The following is a 19,248-nucleotide window of genomic DNA, read 5'->3' as shown; positions in this document are numbered from 1 at the left end:
GTACCTTTAGAGTCTATTCCATTCTCAAGTTATTTATGAAGTACCAAGAGAAAGCAACAGAAATTTAGTTTTTAAAATTAAAAAGGTCCCAAGGTTTTTAAACTGCACGTGTCACTAGGTGAAAGCCACATGGCTCTCTCCACAGTATTTGCCCCTTCCTCTCACTTCTGAAATAAAACATACGCTGTACAACCTAATGAGATCCTACTCATAGTTATTAAATATTAAGCCTTTGGGAAAATTCCAAAAGACATGCCTGTATACACTTAGAGTCCATATTCTTTCCTTTTTGAAAGTGAAAAGTCGCTCAGTCATATTCAACTCTTTGCGACCCCATGGACTATACAGTCCACGGAATCTCAGGCCAGAATACTCCGCCCTTCCCTTCTCCAGCGGATCTTCCCAACTCAGGGATCGAACCAGGTCTCCCGCATTGCAGGAGGGTTCTTTACCAGCAGAGCCACAAGAGAAGTCCTTCCTTTTTACAGATGTGTAATATTTTAAGCCCCATGTTTCAAGTTCATGTTGCTAACACTGTAAATGTGATTCATAAAGGACAATCCTATATAAATGGTGACCCTCTGAGGTACCAGCAGTGGTCAAGCCAGTGGCACACAGATCTAGAACTGGCCCTGATGAAATGCCGTTTTGGACAGCCCCCTCCCCAACTCCAAGTCCCTAGTCCATTCTTTTCATCCATAAAGACAAAAGAAAAGTGAAAGTGTTAGTCGCTCAGTGGTGTCTGACTCTTTTTGACCCCATGGACTATACAGCCCGCCAGACTCTGTGCATTGGGGCTGTCCAGGTAAGAATACTGGAGTGGGTTGCCATTCCCTTCTCTAGGGAATCTTCCTGAACCAGGGATCAAACCTAGGCTTCCCGCCTTGCTGGCAGATTCTTTACCATATGAAAAAAACCATAATGTTGGTATATTAATAAAAAGGATTTAACATGGTCAGACTGGGCCTTCAAAATGACCAGAGAGCCCTTTTACACTATGCGCTCGCTTCTCCTCTGGCAGTGGGTATGTAGTCAGGCAGCTCTGCTCCAGAATAAAACATTGGCTTAACCCAATACGTGCCGGCCTCCTCACTTGAGAGCAGGATGAGCGGCTGACAACGGTCAGGACGATCTGGCTGTAACTGAGCTTCTAGAGCTAACTAGGCTGCGTTGTGCAGAGAGCAGAGTTCTCTTCCTGGGAACACCATTTTGGTTTCCTGGCAGCCTCACTGTGGTTGATCACCTACACGCTCATACTGTCGGCAAACACTGAAGCATAACCCACAGTCCCACACTCTTCCATCTGGATGCCCCCCTAGAGCACTCCTGGAAGGCGGGGGTGCTGCTGGGCCCCTGGGGGAGCTCCTATCAGACACGCTCGGAGCCTTTGTCCAGTTCAGATCGGAAATGAAAATGGGAAGAGTAAGCCTACAACCCAGTTTGTTCCGCCTGCTGTGCCACAAGTGGGCCCAGTTACCAAGCCTAGGGTTTGTCCTTTTTCTTTTTTTAAAATAAAAAGAAAACCTGCCTGCATGTATACTAAGGATTTTAATTCTCAAGTATGAGAAGCAGCTGTTTCAGGACGCCTTGAGGGAAAAAAAAATAAGATCAAGTATTTTCTTTCAGTAACGCACACTCACATTATCTTTTTGCTCTATGGGAGTGGGCAGTAGTAGTGGAGGTCAGAAGTTGGAAATATTATTTGACAAAATAATTATTTTTGCAAGCTGCACTCATGTGACAGAGGTCTTGGATTTGGCACAAAGGAGGACCCGCCTCACGATCTGATACCCCCACCGAGCGGCCCGCCACCTGCAGCCCAGAGCCGGCCGGGGAGGGGCTGCCGGCCGAACCTGGCCTCCGGCCACCCTACCTCTCTTCAGGGCACTGGATCAGACGTGACAGATATCCAGCCAAAAAAAAGAAAGAAAGAAAGGAAAGGAAGAGACATGGGGGAGAGGGCACAGAAAGGAAAAAAAAACCCTAAAATTTGGGCTCCGTCTTTTCAAACACTCTAATCCTTTCGTGCTGATGGGTCCTGGAGCGGCCGGAGCTGGCACGGGACCCTGGAACGGGAAAATCTGACTCCCTCAGCCAATACGTTACAGGGAAGACTGCTAATCAGCTAAATAGAAACTGGAATCTGTTCACATGAAGTCTCCCCCCTCTCCCGCATCACCAGAGGGACACCATAGTGTTCTGAAACACACTCTTGACATCATTTGGCAGGCAACCCTGTTTTGCTTAACATGATTCATCCCTTAGGTTATTGTTTTTAATATTAGAAAGTGAGCTTTTAAATGCCAAACAAATTTTATAGCAGGGGGACAAAAGATATTCCAAGTGGTCTCACTGGACTTTCCACCAACTGCATCCACCAAATGGTCTAAAAGACCCCCTTCCCATGGAGTTTCAGAAACGAGACAGAGAGGCAGCTCCATCCAACTATTACCTAATATGAGACTTTTGTTCTCCAAGTTCAAAGAGACAGTATTTGTGGGGTCAGGGCTGAACTCAGGTGGGCAGAGCTGTGAGTGAGAAGTGAGGAGGGTGAGCTCTGCAGGAAATCAAGCGAGTTCAGTGGGGCTGAGTGGCCCAATCTCCCGAGAAGCTGCCTGTGGCAGCCAGATATGCAACTGTGTGGAGACCTACCTCCGGTCCATGTTGCCGCTGACCATGAGGTTGGGAGGGCTGTCCCGGAGGTTGACGCAAGAGAAGTCGCCCAGCGCGTTGCCCAGCTTCGAGACGCAGCGTTCTGCTTCCAGGCTGTACACCAGGATCTGGGGAGGAGGAGGAACACACAGGTGTGCGTTAGGGGAGCAGGCCCGCACAAACACCTTCCACCCAGCATCGCCCAGGGCTTGGTCACACCACTCGCTCCCACAGAGAAGAGGCTCTGTCGCCTCATTTCCTGACCCCTTCCAGGTAATGGCAGTAGAGGACGTCCCTGCCAGAACAAAAGGAAATGCAGAAGAAAAGAAACTCCAAAGAATTCCAGGCCAAGGTGCAAACAAACTCAAAGGACACACAAAAAATGCCAAGTGGGGAAATTAGGTATCCCAATTTCCTAACACAGAAAAAGAAGCATGGAAACCAACTAAGGCTCACTGCTTCTGATTACATAATAGGGGAGGCTAATAGGGGAGGCTAACAAGAAGCCGGCATGGGTTCTCTCTTTTTCCCCCTCTGTATTTACACCACAACAGGTAAAAGAACGAACAGCAGAAGTATTAAGGAAGATGAAGCTTGCAGAGTTAACCACTAGGTGACTCCTTTAAATGACAAACTAAAACACAAAGTCCTATTTGAAACATTAAAAAAAAAATTTCTTTTGAGATACAACTGATACTCCCCAACACTGCTCTCTTCAGTCACATCCACTTGCTAATTATAGGAAGCTCTGTTCCATAAGGTATGGAGGCAGCTAAGAAAGTATTCTTGGTCTCCAGACAATGTATTCATTATATTTGAACACTGCCTCTTCTCCCGGGCTTCCCAGGGTGGCTCAGCGGATAAAGAATCTGCCTGTAATGCAGGAGACCTGGGTTCGATTCCTGCGGCGGGAAAACCCTCTGGAGGAGGACATGGCAACCCACTCCAGCATTCTTCCCCGGGGCATCCCACGGACAGAGGAGCCTTGTGGGCTATAGTCCATAGGGTTACAAAGAGTCAGATACAACCGAAGTGACTGAGCATGCATGCACACCTTCTCTCCAGCAAAAAAGGGAGCCAGGGAGGATGATTCATAAGGAACCTTTCTGAAGATTATTTAAGTCTCTTATTAAAAAGTAATTCATTTAACATTAAGTGCTCACTATGGGTCAGTAACTGTTATTAAGTACTGAAGACACAGTCCTTGCCCTAGAATTCACAGTTCAAAAGCCTCTTCATTTACACACACATACACACACATATGAGCATACATTGTATTCTGTTGATCATGGGGTTAAAATTCATCACTGAACTCAAAAGTTTTAATGTAATATTTTATAGTCTCCTCTCACCACACGCATGAAAATGATATGCTATTTTTTTGTTAACCTATACACTTACCAATTGTCAGTATACAGATTCATATTTCAGAATTGAGAGGTTAATAAACTGACCCCACCTTGAAAACCATCGATCTCACTGTCAACATACATTTATAAGAACCGAATCTTTGGAAATTCCTAAGAAACTATTGCTCATAGTATCTGAAAGGAGAGAGGGCAATTTCAAAATGTAAAATGCCTTCTTAATCCACAAAGACTATAGAGACCATGCTAAATTTTATTTTTATTTTATGCAGTTGAAAATAAAGTTTCTGAGAAAACTTCAACTATAAAATATCCAAAATAGGATTATGTGGACCTAGAAATAAATCAAATCTGCTATCTACGGTGAATATCCTAAAAACCGCATAAAAATTAGTTCCTAGAGGGAGCGGAAAAAAAACACCAGCAATCTCCTGGTCTACTTTAAAGTAACATTCCACACTTACATATCACTGTAGAGTTTTCAACAGGACTTGGACTCAATCTCTTGTTTTTAAAATACTTCAACATCTACAGCAGGAAGAAATGTCCACAGTAAATAGAAGAATTAAAATCTGATACTGAGTCTATTCCTATGTCTTTACTTTTTCTGGAAGTTTTTTTTTTTTTTTTGCAAGAGGACAGGTCGTTTCTGAATGAAACAGTGGGATCTAATCCCTCTCCAAAAATTCATCATAAAGATGTCTAAGTTGGTAGTCAGGAGTCAAGGGTTTTCTAAAGTGTTGAATAATTCAACAACTCAGAACTACCAGAAGAGTACCTTGACCATTACGTTTAGTTAAAGACCGCAGAGATTAGAAAACACATTACCCATCTCAGAGGCGGTTCTTCCCACGTTACGAGTCCCTCAACGACCTTTACCATCTCTCTCTCCCTCCCGTGCTCTCTCTCTTTTAATAAGGTTGAGCAAATGGGACTTCATTTTATCTGATTGCCACAGACTAGTGAGATTAATTATTCATGCTCACGCTCTCCCTCTTGTTAAAGCCATGCATTAGACTAATTTTTCTCTTTATTGCCCTAGTTGTGTGAGTCTCAACCCCTGGCCACTTGACTCACTCTCAGAGGTGTATGGATATGCTAGAAAGAGGGAAAAAATGACCCGTAGCTAAAATCTTGGGAGAAAATGTTCTGCACTAATGTGACCGCCAAATCAATAGATGTTGCTGGGGACTTTTTTTCTTTGAAGTACCAAGAGTGTATCATAAAAGGGCTTAAATAGTGACTACAGAGCAAATTTTTGTAGGAGTTGGATATTTCTTTAAGAATTGTCCAGAAGGACTGAACCTGTTGTCTATTTTACAAAGAAAAGTGCAGGAGAGGCAGTGTGGGGTCTCTGGACACTGTGGGGTCTACTCTTTTCTCTCTGGTTTCCAGGTAGATGGAGAGGGCACCTGGGGGCAGCAAGCATTGTTTAAAAAGCACTTTGCTTTTGGCAATCCACTCCGGTACTATTGCCTGGAAAATCCCATGGACAGAGGAGCCTGGTAGGCTACAGTCCATGGGGTCGCAAAGAGTCGGACACGACTGAGCAACTTTCCTTTTTTCCATCTTAGAGATCTTAAAGTATTTCTACAAACCCTACTCTTAAAATCCTAACGTTCATTTCTGTCAATTACTTAATTTCTCTGAAATTTCAAAAAAAAATTTTTTCTGATTGCAAACATAATATATAACAAGTTCTAACACAACAAAATCATGTAACAAAAACTTGTAACCTTCTGCATATCCATCTCTCAAAAAGAGCCACTTTAACAGTTCAGTGTATACAGCTGTCCCTCGGTATCCATGGGGGTTGAGACTCCCGGATACCAAAATCTGCCCACACTTAGATAAAATGGTGTAGTGTCTGCATGTAACTTACATTTTCTCATCTACTTTAAGCCCATCTGTGTATTACTTACACAACTAACACAATGTAAATGCTGGGTATATAGTTGCTGGTGCTCAGCAAATTCAAGTTTTGCCATTTGGAACTTTCTAGAATATCTTTTTAAATATTTTCAACCTGGGATTGGTTGAATCTGTGGATTCGGAACCTGTCTAGCTGACTGGGTGCTGCTAGACTTTTTCTATACCCATGTCTGTCTTGTCTGTTGCTCCCTTTCTCTCACTCTCTGTGTGTATCAAATTGTTCTTTTCTTCAATGGGATTATTGTTCTGTGACTTGTTTTTCCTACTAAATAACATGAGAGATCTTTCTTTATCAGTACCTATTAATAAGTGGATCTTTTCCTTTTTAAAGGTTGCATAGAATTTGTCATGGATATATAATTCCATATTGGTGGATATCTGAGTTGTTTCTAATTTTTTTAGACAAAGTAAATAACAATTATCCTTAATTTGTAATTCTTTCTGCAGTCAGTCAACAAATGTTGATGACTCTGCCTCGTGCAGCAGGCACTGGAATGAACAGGGAGGGTGGGTGATGTGCAGGAGCCTTGGCGGGCTGCCCGCTGAAACAATCCACCTCTTCACCAGCTAGCGTGCGGCCACCAGCTGTCCCACTCCTCTGTCTGTGGGACTCACTTCTCTGAGGAGACCCACCTTTCCACCATGTCCTAGAAGGTGGTGATGTCACAGGAGGGGCAGCAGTACAGTCAGGACGGAGGTGGCAGCCACAGGCCCAACACTGGGGAAACCTCAGGCAACACCCTGGTGCAGGCAAACCCTGGTCCTCCCAGGTGTAACCCAGACCAGCTAGTGTATCTAGCTCTGGCTTTCCAACCAGACCCTGAAGGAAAGGGATGAGAAATGGCTCTGTCCCTGCAGTGGAGTGAGCTCAAGGCAGGTCAACTACACTCAGTAAGACCTGGGTTTAGCTGCAAACATTTCTGAAATCTGGGACTGCTATTCCCCTCGTTATGAAACAGGAACCATTTGTGTACAGAAACAGTTCTGAAGAGATTACAGAGCCTTGCAGTCCCAGACTTGTGGTCACGCGCTAATGACTGAAGAAAGGAACTCCATTTGTACTTTAAGTTTACCAAAAACAGTCAGTCTTCCTCAAACTACTCTACGTCATCTGTCAAAGGCATGACACCACCACCAACGTCACCCTAAGCAGCAGGCTCACCTCCTCCAGACCCTGTTCAGTTGTGCCCAACTTTTTGCAACCCCATGGACTGTATGTAGCCCACCAGGCTCCTCGGTCCAAGGGATTTCCCAGGCAAGAATACTGGAATGGGTTGCCATTTCCTCCTCCAGGGGAGCTTCTCAAGTGGTGGATTCTTTACCACTTGAGCCACCTGGGAAGCCCTACCACAGTCTCGTACACAAGAAATACTCATATAGGGCTTGTCTGCCTTTCCAAAGAGGTGAGGAGTGGTCAGAAGGCTTCCTTACAAGTCTATAGCTTTTTAAAAAGTGTGAAATAAAGACACTTTGTCTGCCACCATCTTAAAAAGGAGAAGCGACAGAGAGGAAAGGTGAGATGCTGTGCTGGACTGCAGCAAAGTGAAAGACAAAAGTCACAGGGAGAAGACCTGATTGCCATTCGTGGAGATGACAGAGTCTACCTACTTTTTTTCCTGATCTCTAACAACTCTCCTCCGTCACTACCATATATAGTCTTCTGAGTGAAAGTCATGATTAAGAAGCCAAATTCTAGAACGCAGAGCCTCATGCTCTCTTCTCTTCCATCCCAATCAAGCTTATCTTGTATTCTCTTTGAGCCCTTAGCAGAGTTTAGCCCTCCTATCAGTGCTGAAGGTATCTACCATCTATGCAGCCCACCCCATCCAGTGTTCCCAAGGTGCCATCTAGAACTGTGCATTTGCTTCCTCTGACTTTTCCCCAGACCCGTGGTTCTCAAACGCTGGAGGGCAAGAGGGTCACTGAGGAGACTGACTTTACAGAGCAGCCAAAGCTCTGTTACGAAGCGCCAGGCCACACGCTGTTAACACTGTCCTAAAGTTCCTTGGGGCAACAATCCTATCATTTATTCCTGCACCACTGACGAAGGACCCAGCAAGTGCCAGGTACTCTGTAAGTGCCCGCACATTAACTCCATGATTATCAGGCAAACCCAGGGCTTAGCACGGTCTTCGTGTCTGCTCAGTCGCTCAGCTGTGTCCAACTCTTTGCGACCCTATGGATTGCAGCCCACCAGGCGCCTCTGTCCATGGGGATTCTCCAGGCAAAAATACTGCAGTGGGTTGCCATCTCCTCCTCCAGGGGATCTTCCCAACTCAGGGATCGAACCCGTATCTTCTGCATTGGCACGTGGATTCTTTATCACTGAGCCACCTGGGAAGCTCTACCATGGTCTGGTACACAATAAATACTCAGATAGGCCTTGTTTGGCCTAACATATTCCCCCATCCCTGCATGTCTAATCTTGTTGCCAGCTTGCACAAAGGAACCACTTCACTGTGCTCAAAACAGAAGGTTCCATAGCTCTCTCTCCACCATATCTAGGTTCTAGAACCCCCACGCTGTACCCAGGCCCCAGGTTCCACCTCTGACAACACGGCACGCTAGAGTGTCTGGAAAACCATCCTGTTTCAAACACTGAAGATGGCTGGTTAAGATTCAATCTATTAAACATTCTTCAAACGTCCTGTTTAACTACAAAATCTGAGAAATTCCAAGGAGCCAGAGACAGAGAGAGCACAATAAGCAGAAGGGGAGGCAGCACCCAGGTCAAGGGCTGCTCTGGGGAATGCCTGCCGGGGTCAGGAGCCTGGAAAACACGGGGAATGGGCACAGTCTCCAGCCAGAGCCAGGTGGAGCCAGCACTGTGGAGTCTGCCTGAATCTGGGGCCCTTGGACAGTGATGTACACTTGGCAAAAGGTGAGCCAGGAGCAAAACTCTATCCACTGGTAAACAGAGCCTCCTGCAGGTTCAGCTCAGGATGGAAACTGCTTGCCCTTGGGCCTGCAACCCTCACACAGGCTGGGGGTTTGAAGTCATATGACCTGCAGGGCCAAAAGACTCCAGGGCTAGTAATTAAAGTATTTTCATGTCGGTAACATGGTTCCTGGTAGCTGGCAGAATCCTGACAGGAGGGAGACCCTCTCAACCCAGGTCCAGCAGGAGATCTACAACTTGAGATCAGCCAAGTATGAGTTCACAATTCTTAAAAATAAAAAAAAATTATTTTTCCTAGAGAAGGAAATGGCAACCCACTCCAGTATTCTTGCATAGGAAATACAAAACCGAGGAGCTTGGCGAACTACAGTCCATGGGGTTGTAAAGACTCAGACGCAACTGGGCACACACACGTGTACGTGGCAAAAGCACATCCTGAAACGTCTATTAAGACAAGTGTCAAATCAACTGTACTTCAATTAAAAAAAAAGAACAGGAAAGGAAAATTTTTTTTTTCCCAAGACAGAAACAACTCTTTATAAGTGAGAGACATAAACCTGAAGAATCAGGCTTCCAAGGACATCAGATGTTTATCAGATGAAGAAAAATATGCATGCTGGAAATGTTTACAGAAATAAAAGAGAGTGGGGGTCAAAGCGGCAAGTTTGATTAAGTAGCTTTGAAAAGCAAAACAACTTTCTAGAAATTTAAAAAAAAAATCAATGGATGAGTTAAATAAGTAATTAAGAGTTCAAGAGAGAATTTGTGAACTAGAAGACAGATGAAGAAATTATTCAGGATGCAACAGATAGATACGGAGATGGAAAAGATGAGTGGGTAGGGGAGGGCAGAGAAGGGAAAGCAGTTTCGTCTAACACACATCTAACCTGAGTTCAAGACAGAATAGAGAGAATGAGGGAGGGCAAATTTCAACAAGTCAATGGCTGAGAACTTTCTGCAACTGAAAGCAAAGAAGTGCCAGAAAATCCCTAACAGGGAGAACAAAACTAAATCCACACCTAGAAACAGTAGAGAGAAACCACAGAAAATTAAAGACAAGGAAAAAGCAGCCAAAAGAAGAGAGAGAGTCCTAAGTGGGACTGGAAATTAAACAACCTCTCAGTTAACATCAGTGGAAGTCAAAACTAATCATCTCTTCAGACGAGATCGGGCGCGTTCAGGGTGGTACGGCCGCAGACAAATTAATCATCCCTTCAAAGGTCTGAGAGAAAACACCTATCCATCCTGGAATGACAAAGGACTGGTGAAACCACCTTTCAAGAAGAAGTATGAAATAAAGATGCTTTGGGATAAAAACAGAGAGAGCACTTGTGGTCACGAGATCTTCAATGAAAAATATACTTTTGAAAGGTGTAAAATCATTCCAGAAGAAAAGGTCTAAAATGCCAGGAGGTGCAGTGAGCAAAGAATAAGGTAAATGTGCATGGAAGTCCATGAGTGTTGACTATACACCACCACCACAATTCTGATTTGGGGTTAAATAAACAGAACGAACTCCATCTAGTCCTTATTATTCCAAACAGTCAAGTGCCATGCATCAGGGCAATGTACCAGGAGCACAAAGATGCCAGGTGCGTGGGGGACCTCCAGAAATGTGGTCTGGTGTCTTGGATACCTGTATGGTTGTATTTGGCACACAGGATGGACTTGTGCACTTCTGATGAAAGAATGAGGAACTGCTGCACATTTCTGCATGTGTTGATTATAGGCAAATGATACACTGGCCTTACATTAAAGATATGCGCCACAAATACAAATGAACACAGTAAACCAAACTGCCTTCCACCAACAGCAACATATTTAGCTGGTTTGTAAGTGGGAGGTACAGTTTCATCTAAGTGGGAGGTACAGTCTCATGTAAGTGGGAGGTACAGTTTCATTCAATACAGATCTTAAAGTATAAGACTAGTAATGCTCACTTAAAAAAAAAAAGATACAAAAGAAAAAGACCTCTCACTTTTGGGGCAGAATTTATTCATGTGAACAACTCAGGTTGATCTCCTGACCTGACATAAATATGACCCATAGAAACGTGGTCAAAAATTTTACTACAAAAAATGCAGGGTCTGCTTATCGATGTTCACATACTAAGCTAAGTGAATCGCCTCTATAAATCCACAGATGAGCTAAGATTTAAAAAAAAAAAAAAACGATGAGAAAGACAGACAATTGGGCTGGGAGGGCAAGCCGGTGAGAAAAGAGTAAATCATACGCAAAACAGCCAATAAAAAAATAAAAAAGCAGTTAATATACATGAATAATGGATGTCTGATTTAAAAGCAGTTTACTCCGATATGATGTAATTTTTGACAATCAGCCAGAGAGACTATTTTGTAAGTCCCTGCCAGAGATAAGTCAGCGCGCGAGGCCTGGAAAGGCGGCATATCTGTGAACATGTGGAAAATGACTTTCACGACCACCCCAAAGGTGACTCTGCTGGCAGACAAAAGCTTGCCTCTCAGGTGCTTTCAGCAGCGGCGAGCACAAGCTGCCGAGCCGAAGAAATGGACCCCTGACACGAGCACAGATCCCTCGGCCGCAGCAGCCCCGCGACAATCTCCATGACATGCTTCTGGCACAGTCCACCCTCAAACGGCGCACAAAGGGAGCAGTAGCCCGGGCTGCTTTCATGTTTAAGTTTTAATTGGAGTGACAAGCCCACGAGGCCAAGATATCTCAGGGATGGGACGGTGCTGCTGAGCGGCGCCAGGCGCTGGGTAGGCAAGGCCCGCGTGTGCGCCCCACCACCACGCGCCAATGCACCTGCAACCCCTGCTGTTCCAGGACTGGACTCTGCCCGGGAAGGCACTGCCAGTCGCCACAGACCGTGCCAAACGTGGGGCTTTGTGATGTGGGCAGATGTCTACAAAGGGCCAGAGCGAGGCCAAGCCGACACCTATTGTGACCTAAGCCTGAAAAGAACTCAGAGAGCAAGAGCATGCTCGGGTGACAATGCAGGCCAGCCTGTGGCCAATCTCTCCCCATCCCCCTACATCCACAGATGCTGGAAACAATTAAGGAAGGCAGGTGAACTCTGTGGACGGAGCCGAGAACGGCTCTCCGCTCTGCTTCAGGGATCTGTGTAGACAGTCTACGTCCTTGTGCTAGAAGAGGATGAAGAGCTATGACTAGCGAAACAACGGGTCAGTGGGAACCTGAAATGAACAGATGTTCACTGTCAGAGCATTCAGTGCAGTGAGGAGACCGTAACTGTTATGCAAGCGTGTAACTCAAAGCTGAAAATCCTCACATCCTTTCATGCACCCAACAGGCCTCATCATAATGAAGAGTGTGCATGCCCAGTTTCAGAGCACTTCACATGTAGCTAATCACAGCCCTGTGAGAAAGAAGGTTATCATTAAATCTGTGCTTGTAGAGGGAGGGAAACCTAGGCTGCAGACTACAAAATGAAGGCTTCAAAATTCAAGACAACTTGGACATTACTTTTTAACTGGGAAGAGTGCAAGTGGGATGGCAGTGGTGTAACAGCACTGTGAACCTGTAGATTCACACTGTATATGAAGGTCCGCACAGTTTGTGGCTTGGGCATCAATTTTCGACTGGCCTGGCAACTCCTCGTTTGGCCCCAAGTTGAGGCTGAACAAAGGCTTACAAGCAGGTAGACTGGCAGAAGGTGGCTACAGTCAGCTGACAGAGGAGCATGAACAACTGCACTGAACTTCTGGGGCCTTTGATGGAGGGCGCATAGTCCGCCCCAGCTCCCTTCACACCCTTAAGATCTAACAACCTTTCAACGACACCGTATGGTCCATGTTGGTGTCAGCACAAACGTGCTCAGCAGGGTCTTGTACATAAAGACAAATATTAGCTGTTAACAATCATCGTGATCGTCTTTTCACACAAATCCTGTCAGAATATCATTCCATTTGGTTCTCACAACCAGTAAAGGAAGACTAACATTACCGTACACATTTTGTGCATAAAGAAATTGAGCCTTAAAGTAGCTTAAATATTAGCAACTTGCCCCAAATGACACAGGTAACAGCAGCCCAGGATGCACGAGGCAGAGCCCAACTCGTCTCATTTCCAGGTCAGTGTTTGCCTGACCATATGGCCCCATAGGACAAGGTTTTTCCTTTTCCTGCAAAAATGGTCATAAATAATGGCTGATAGTTACAGTGTCCTCTATGTCCCAATACTGGGACAGTGCAGTCACTCACCCCACCTGATCCCCACAATTCCATAAGGGGGGTACCGCGATTTTACTCACTTTATATATGTGGAAGCGGAGGTGTAGAGAGGTCAAGTCACTTACACAGTGAAGTTCTGAAACTTGAATTCACGGCCAGGTGGGAGGACCTCTAAGCTCATCATCCTAAACCTCCACCTCAGGGTGCTCAAAATGCGACCCCCGGACTAGCAGCATCAGCAGCACAGGGCAGAGCCTCAGGCACTCCCCCACCCCCGGACTCATTGAGTCAGAAGCCTGAGGGGTGCAGGCCCAAGATCTGTATTTTTCTGAGATTCATTGGTGTTTGAGAACCCCTGCCCTACACCAACCCTGCTTCTCTAGCCAAAAAGACTTTCCGACCTTAAAGCAGTGGTGCTCAGCTCTAAATCCTCACTCCCTGCCTCCCAGCGGGCGGCCGTCTGGTTAAGACAGTGCTGGGCTGGGCAGTGACAACACGGCAGTGTGAGATGCAGGGCCTGTGCACCTAAGGGTCGGAAGGGGAGGCGCTCACTGCGAGCCAGCACCGCGAGTAAGGCGGCTTCTCAGAGGGGACACTGGGTGGACTCCCTGAGAGGACATGAGCAGACAGGAGGGAAGACACAGCATCCTCCGCACTGCACATGCCTGGCTGGAGCAAGGGGCCCCCTTTGGAGGTGTGGAGAACAGGAGCCAAGGCCAGGCAGAAGGTGGGCACCAGGGCCTCGTCTACACTCCTCAGCACGCAGCCACTGCTCTGACAAAACCAAAGGGACCACGAGGAGGGGCACTGACAGGTGGTACAGGAGCCCAAAGGCCAGGAAAGGGCAGAGGTGGGTGAGGGAGGGGGCTAGGGAAGAAGTATTCTCACGTCACTTTCAACATATATTTTACAACTTGTGAACGGGAGATAAGAGTTCACACCCTAAGAAAACAGTGCAGAGAAGCCGCCAGGGGAAGAGGTGGAGCCTGGGCCAGAGGGTCTGAGGCTAGAGGCTAGGAGCCAAAGAAACCCGGGCATCGAATCCGGTCCCCATCCAGGCTGTCAGTTCCGCATCTGCAGCGGGGAGGTGAGCTGAGGCTGGAACCAGGTGACGGCAGAGCTGCTTCCTGCACGTGGCAGAGATGGCCTCACTGAGAACCTCCCGAGGCCCTTCATCTGGAATGTGACCGCTTACATGTAGACTCAGCTGGGGTTTCCTTTGTCCATCTACAGAACCAGATTTACCCTGTAAATTAGTAACACACTGGGAGAGCAACTTTGTGTCCATTAGAAGAATGCATCTGCAACTCAATAATTGATAGGTTAATTATAAACCCACTCTCTAACACAGTGCCTTATAGACTGAAGTGCTGGGCAAATTAATAAATCATATTCATCTATGTACTGAATAAAAAGCAAAAGCCCTCCACTTTGTAATATTTTCGTGAGTCTAGTTTAAGCTGCCATGTGAACCTGAAAACAGTAAAACCCCTTAAATATTCTGAAATTCAAACCCACTCAGGCCGTTTTCTGTGTGCCCTCTTCTCCTGCCCTTGACCAAACCAACACCATTTGTCTCAACTGTCTGGACGTATGTACATGGAAAGTCTGCGGCCTATTGTACAATGTTACTGTTCCTGTTGTAGGGCAAAGGCAAACATTTCTGACAGGCCCCCTTGATCTTCATTAATTGGAAAAACAAGCTGATTTCTAACCCTAACAAACCTTGTTGCTCCTCATCGATCAGGAAGAAACGAAAGCCACATGTACTGAGAAGTTGACATAAATGCAAGATAACTCCAAGTTCACTCTCTCCCATGGCTGTGGAATGATAAACCAGGACTCCATGTAAATAATCAAGAAAGCCATTAGAAAAATTAGGCCCTAAATAAAACTCTAAGTTTTATTTCAAAAGACAAATGAGAAAAAAGGAAATGATCATCACATTTCAACTCTTAATTCAAAAGACAAATGAGAAAAAAGGAAATGATCATCACATATGTCACCGTAATGATCTTCTGAACATGCTCAGTGATTCGAGAATACAGATCAATGTTTTTTTAGAAATCAGAAAATGGTAAGAATGTCACAGATAAACAAAACGATGCCAGCGTGAGTGAAGACAGAAGACACTTGAGACACAGTGCCAGTCCTCTTGGACAAGGCTCCACATCTCAACGCGATGGTTCACAAGGTGACTCAGCACACGCATTACCTTCCCGCGCTCGTCCTGCCAGAGACCAGGCTCCCTGGCCCGCCCTACTCTACACGCCTGCTCTCAGAACAGCTCTTGGGAAAATGAATCCTGTGATGCACACGGACTGCTGGGACTGCAGACGTGGCTTCAGTATCACTCCCACACCCGCCCACCCCACCGGTATTCCAGCCCACCTGGACCACCCCAGCGCCCGGAAACCCTCCTCCAGGCCTGATGCCTCTGCACTGGTCCCCTCGCCCAGGCTTTCCTGATGAACTCCTACCCAAAGCTGGTGGGGGTGGGGAGGTGGAAGCGGAGTCTGAACAGGTACTGAGCACCAGCCATAACCACACTACCTGCTCTCCCCAGGTATTCTCCCATTTCCAAATGGGAAGCCTGAGGCACTTAAGCAACTTGCCTAAGGCTTATATGACTCTAAAACCCTTGCTCCGTCCCCAGTGGTTATACCACTGCCTGACTTAGCTGAAAATACTTTTCCCTATATTCACTTTTAGTAACTTCCTCACACTCTCCCTGGAGTGGTTCCGGACCGCTAGAGATCCTAAAGCATTCTCAGCTTCTACAAGTGGCAGCTTTCCAAAAACAGGTTTTGCAGAATTACCCACTACGGGTGTAGAGAATCCGAGAGGTGGTCAGGTCCTCAAAGGTCTCTAACTCAGAGATGGGTCTTGAGAAGCCCTGGGGCTCTACAGAGGCATTTCAAGGTTTTCACAAAGATGTGAAAACTATTGATTTTTAACAATATACTAACAATTATGCCAATTACTGATATATTTTGATATTAAAACATGTACAAAATGCATATGAATGTTCAATCCTCATCTATGTCTTCATCTATGCAATTTTCTATAATTACTCTGGAATCCAGCAAATACACTGTGAAGGTCTCCCTATGACCTCATGTCCATCTCAACATGGAGAAAACCATCTCTGCATCTGCCACGCTGCTGTTAAAGCCCACAAGACGGTGAGCCCCGAGGCAGATGTCATGTTTTGAGACATCACTGTTTCCAGCACAATCAGAAATCCAGCATGTAGTATGTGTTCAGTGAGCAGTGGTTAATGACAGCATCCTGAGCAACAGAAGTGGGACCTTTGGCAACATCACTAAAAATCCAGAAAATGGGTCTCCGCGTGCTATTTTCTTAAACTTCTCCAAGAAGAAAGTAAATAAATATGAAAAATAGTAAAGGTTTAAGGAGAAAGTAAAGAGGAAATGAGACATTTATTTACTTTGTGAACTTTAAATTTCAAATTAGCCATCCTGCTGGTAAAATACTGGTTTTAGTTCTCTTCTGGAATGGAACCTTGGACAAAAAGGGAGACAGATTCCACATGCTAGTGTACGTACGGAGAACGGAGCCAGGATCCATGAGCACTGCGGTGGATACCAAGGGCTCTCCCAGACAGGTATTTCAACCTGTGATGTGGGCAATAACCAATCCAGAGTCTTTTCAGGTCTGTGTATGGGGAATGATTATCTTAAGAGACATTAGCAATTGTTTTCCAGTGTGATGTAAGCTAAGGAGGCGCGCCAAGCCAGGGTCCTTGTCAAACATACCCAGCCTCCTGGATTACTTCACTCATGTCCCCTGATTAGGATGCATGTCGCATGCTGCTTAATACAACCTGCTGCTGAATGCCAAGCGCATTAGGACTACATTAGGAAATATGTCCAAATACAAAGAATGACGCGAAGAGCTGTAAGTGGGTCTCTTCCTTGATGAGGCATGAGACTCAGAGTCAACATAATGCTCTTAAATGAGGCAATTCTATCTCCTAATCCTCCACCTCAGCAAGTAAAATTTAATTCAGGTAGCAAAAGAATTAATAAAGATGATATGGCATCATAAAAACATTTTCATGGATGAAAGTGTTTTTGACAGGTTCAGGAAATATGAGACATAAAAACAAATTTTAAGGGGCTGTTTGGGCACAGAGGGCTGCAACATGAAGAAGAGATGAGGCCAGAGGAAATGCTATTACACTTGTTTTCTTTTACAATCATATGCCACCCAGCAATGGATACCTTTAAGATCATTTATGCCACTGAAGTGACAACCAAAGAATGCAATGCCAAAACTTAGTCCGTTTTCATCTAAAAGTAAAAGGACCTTCAAGCAGCTCACCACACATCTCCCTTGTCCAGCAAGACACAGGAACTGATGAAAAAGTACCAAACAAGTTCCTGCCCAATCATTCCTGCCAGCAATAAGCATGGCCTTTAGGAGATCCCATTAGAGACTGCATGCTCAGTCGTGTCCAACTCTTTGCAACCCCATAGACTGTAGCCTGCCAGGCTCCTCTGTCCATGGAATTCTCCAGGCAAGAATACTGGAGTGGGTTGCCATGCCCTCCTCCAGGGGATATTCCCGACCTAGGGATGGAACCCGCATCTCCTGCATTGGCAGGTGGATTCTTACCACTGAGTCACCTGGGAAGCCCTCTCATTAGAGTAGGGGGCCTCAGTCCACCGGATCTGATGACTGATGACTTGAGCTGGAGCTGATGTAACAATAATAGAAATAAAGTGCACAGTAAATGTAATGCATGTGAATCATCCCAAAACCAACCCTCCCACCCCAGTCCGTAGAAAAATTGTCTTCCACAAAACCAGTCCCTGGTGCCAAAAAGTCTGAGAACCACTGTGCTAGAAAAGTATCAGGACAGCAAGGGATTCCTCGACCCATTTCAGAAGCCCTCAGCTCCCCAGCAGCCCCCTAGGATGGATCAGCTCAACACGACTCCACAGGTGAAGGAAAAAGTTTAAACCACCTAACCACCTGAAGACCCGAGGAACGCGGGTGCTGGACAGAAACCGAAAAGTCCCATGTCCAGCCCCCCTCATTTTACAGCACAGAGACAGGTGAGTCTACAGTCTTGAGTAACCATGGGCTCCTCTCACGTGACAGCCAAGAAGCAGAGCAGAGCACACAGCAGTGTGTGTTACAGTTCTTTCCGCCCCAGTGGTGGTCTGACAGGGCTGTCAAGCCCACTGCACTGATCCCGCATGAAGCCTGTGATTCTAGATGAGGTCACTCATCATCAAAGCGGAGTGCCACAAAATAATTTAAATGAGGGTCAGGACCAGACAGAGCCCTGTTTATTCCCTCTGGCTTCATTTTGTCTGTGACCTTTTTGCAAAGCCTGTTGAAAGGAAAGATGCTAAGGAACAGCGAGGAGAATGGGATGCACTGCCATCCACCACTTTCCAAGGAACACCTTCTACAGAGGGCAACAGTTACCAAACGCTGAAGCCTCAGACCTCCTGACCCAGCAAGTCTTCACTCTGAGGAACTAACCCTACAAACACGTTCCCATGGATCACGTGTTGTTCGCAACAGCAAAAGGCTGGGAGCAGCTAACATCCACCAACGGGGTAAGGCAGCCCCTTAGGGGATGACTATAGAGTGCAGTATCACTAAATCACACACACACACACACACACACACACACACACGAACTACCGGAAGTTCTTCATTATGTTACAAGAAATGATGAAATGATCTCCAAGACATTTTGTTGCAAGAAAATGCAAGATGCAGGACAAAAATAGTGTGTTTTACCATTTATATTTTTTAGAAAGAGGGATCGAGGATACCTTATGAGTAATTGGCTTACATACGCATAAAATGCCTCTGCAGGGACGTACAAGACACTGAGAGCACTGTCTCAGCGCCAGGAAGAGAACCTGGGTGGCAGGTCGAAAGGAGTGGGAGGAGTCATCCCACTGTACACCCTCCCTTTCGCATCTTTTGATTTCTCAATCAGGTAAATGCATTACCGAGTTAAAAAACACTCTTTTTTTCAAGGGTGTTTAAAGATCTGCTCTTTTAAGAAAGAATGAAAACAGATAATAGCCATTTTTCCATGACTTTACCTGGCCAAAGAAAAAGGTGGTAAACCCAGGCATGGCCTCTAATTTTGGCCTCTGAAATCCAGAAATCTGAGGATCCCTATGCCACGGGCAAACCAAGATGTAGCTGACCACTAACGTTTTCTCTGGTC

The 19,248-nt window shown here is 45.8% G+C and overlaps 1 protein-coding gene across 1 annotated transcript in view; it reads right to left on the bottom strand.

Moving 5' to 3' along the window:
* FBXW8 (F-box and WD repeat domain containing 8) overlaps positions 1-19,248 on the bottom strand; it is a 113,905-nt gene that overhangs the window by 14,375 nt on the left and 80,282 nt on the right. The window contains exon 8 of the mRNA XM_045163070.1: positions 2,653-2,780. Coding sequence (XP_045019005.1) covers positions 2,653-2,780 — 128 coding nt within the window. The remainder of the gene's footprint in view (positions 1-2,652; positions 2,781-19,248) is intronic.

The sequence above is a fragment of the Bubalus bubalis genome, chromosome 17 (assembly GCF_019923935.1).
Source record: "Bubalus bubalis isolate 160015118507 breed Murrah chromosome 17, NDDB_SH_1, whole genome shotgun sequence".
Taxonomy (NCBI): Eukaryota; Metazoa; Chordata; class Mammalia; order Artiodactyla; family Bovidae; genus Bubalus; species Bubalus bubalis.
This window is presented reverse-complemented; position numbering and strand designations above follow the sequence as displayed.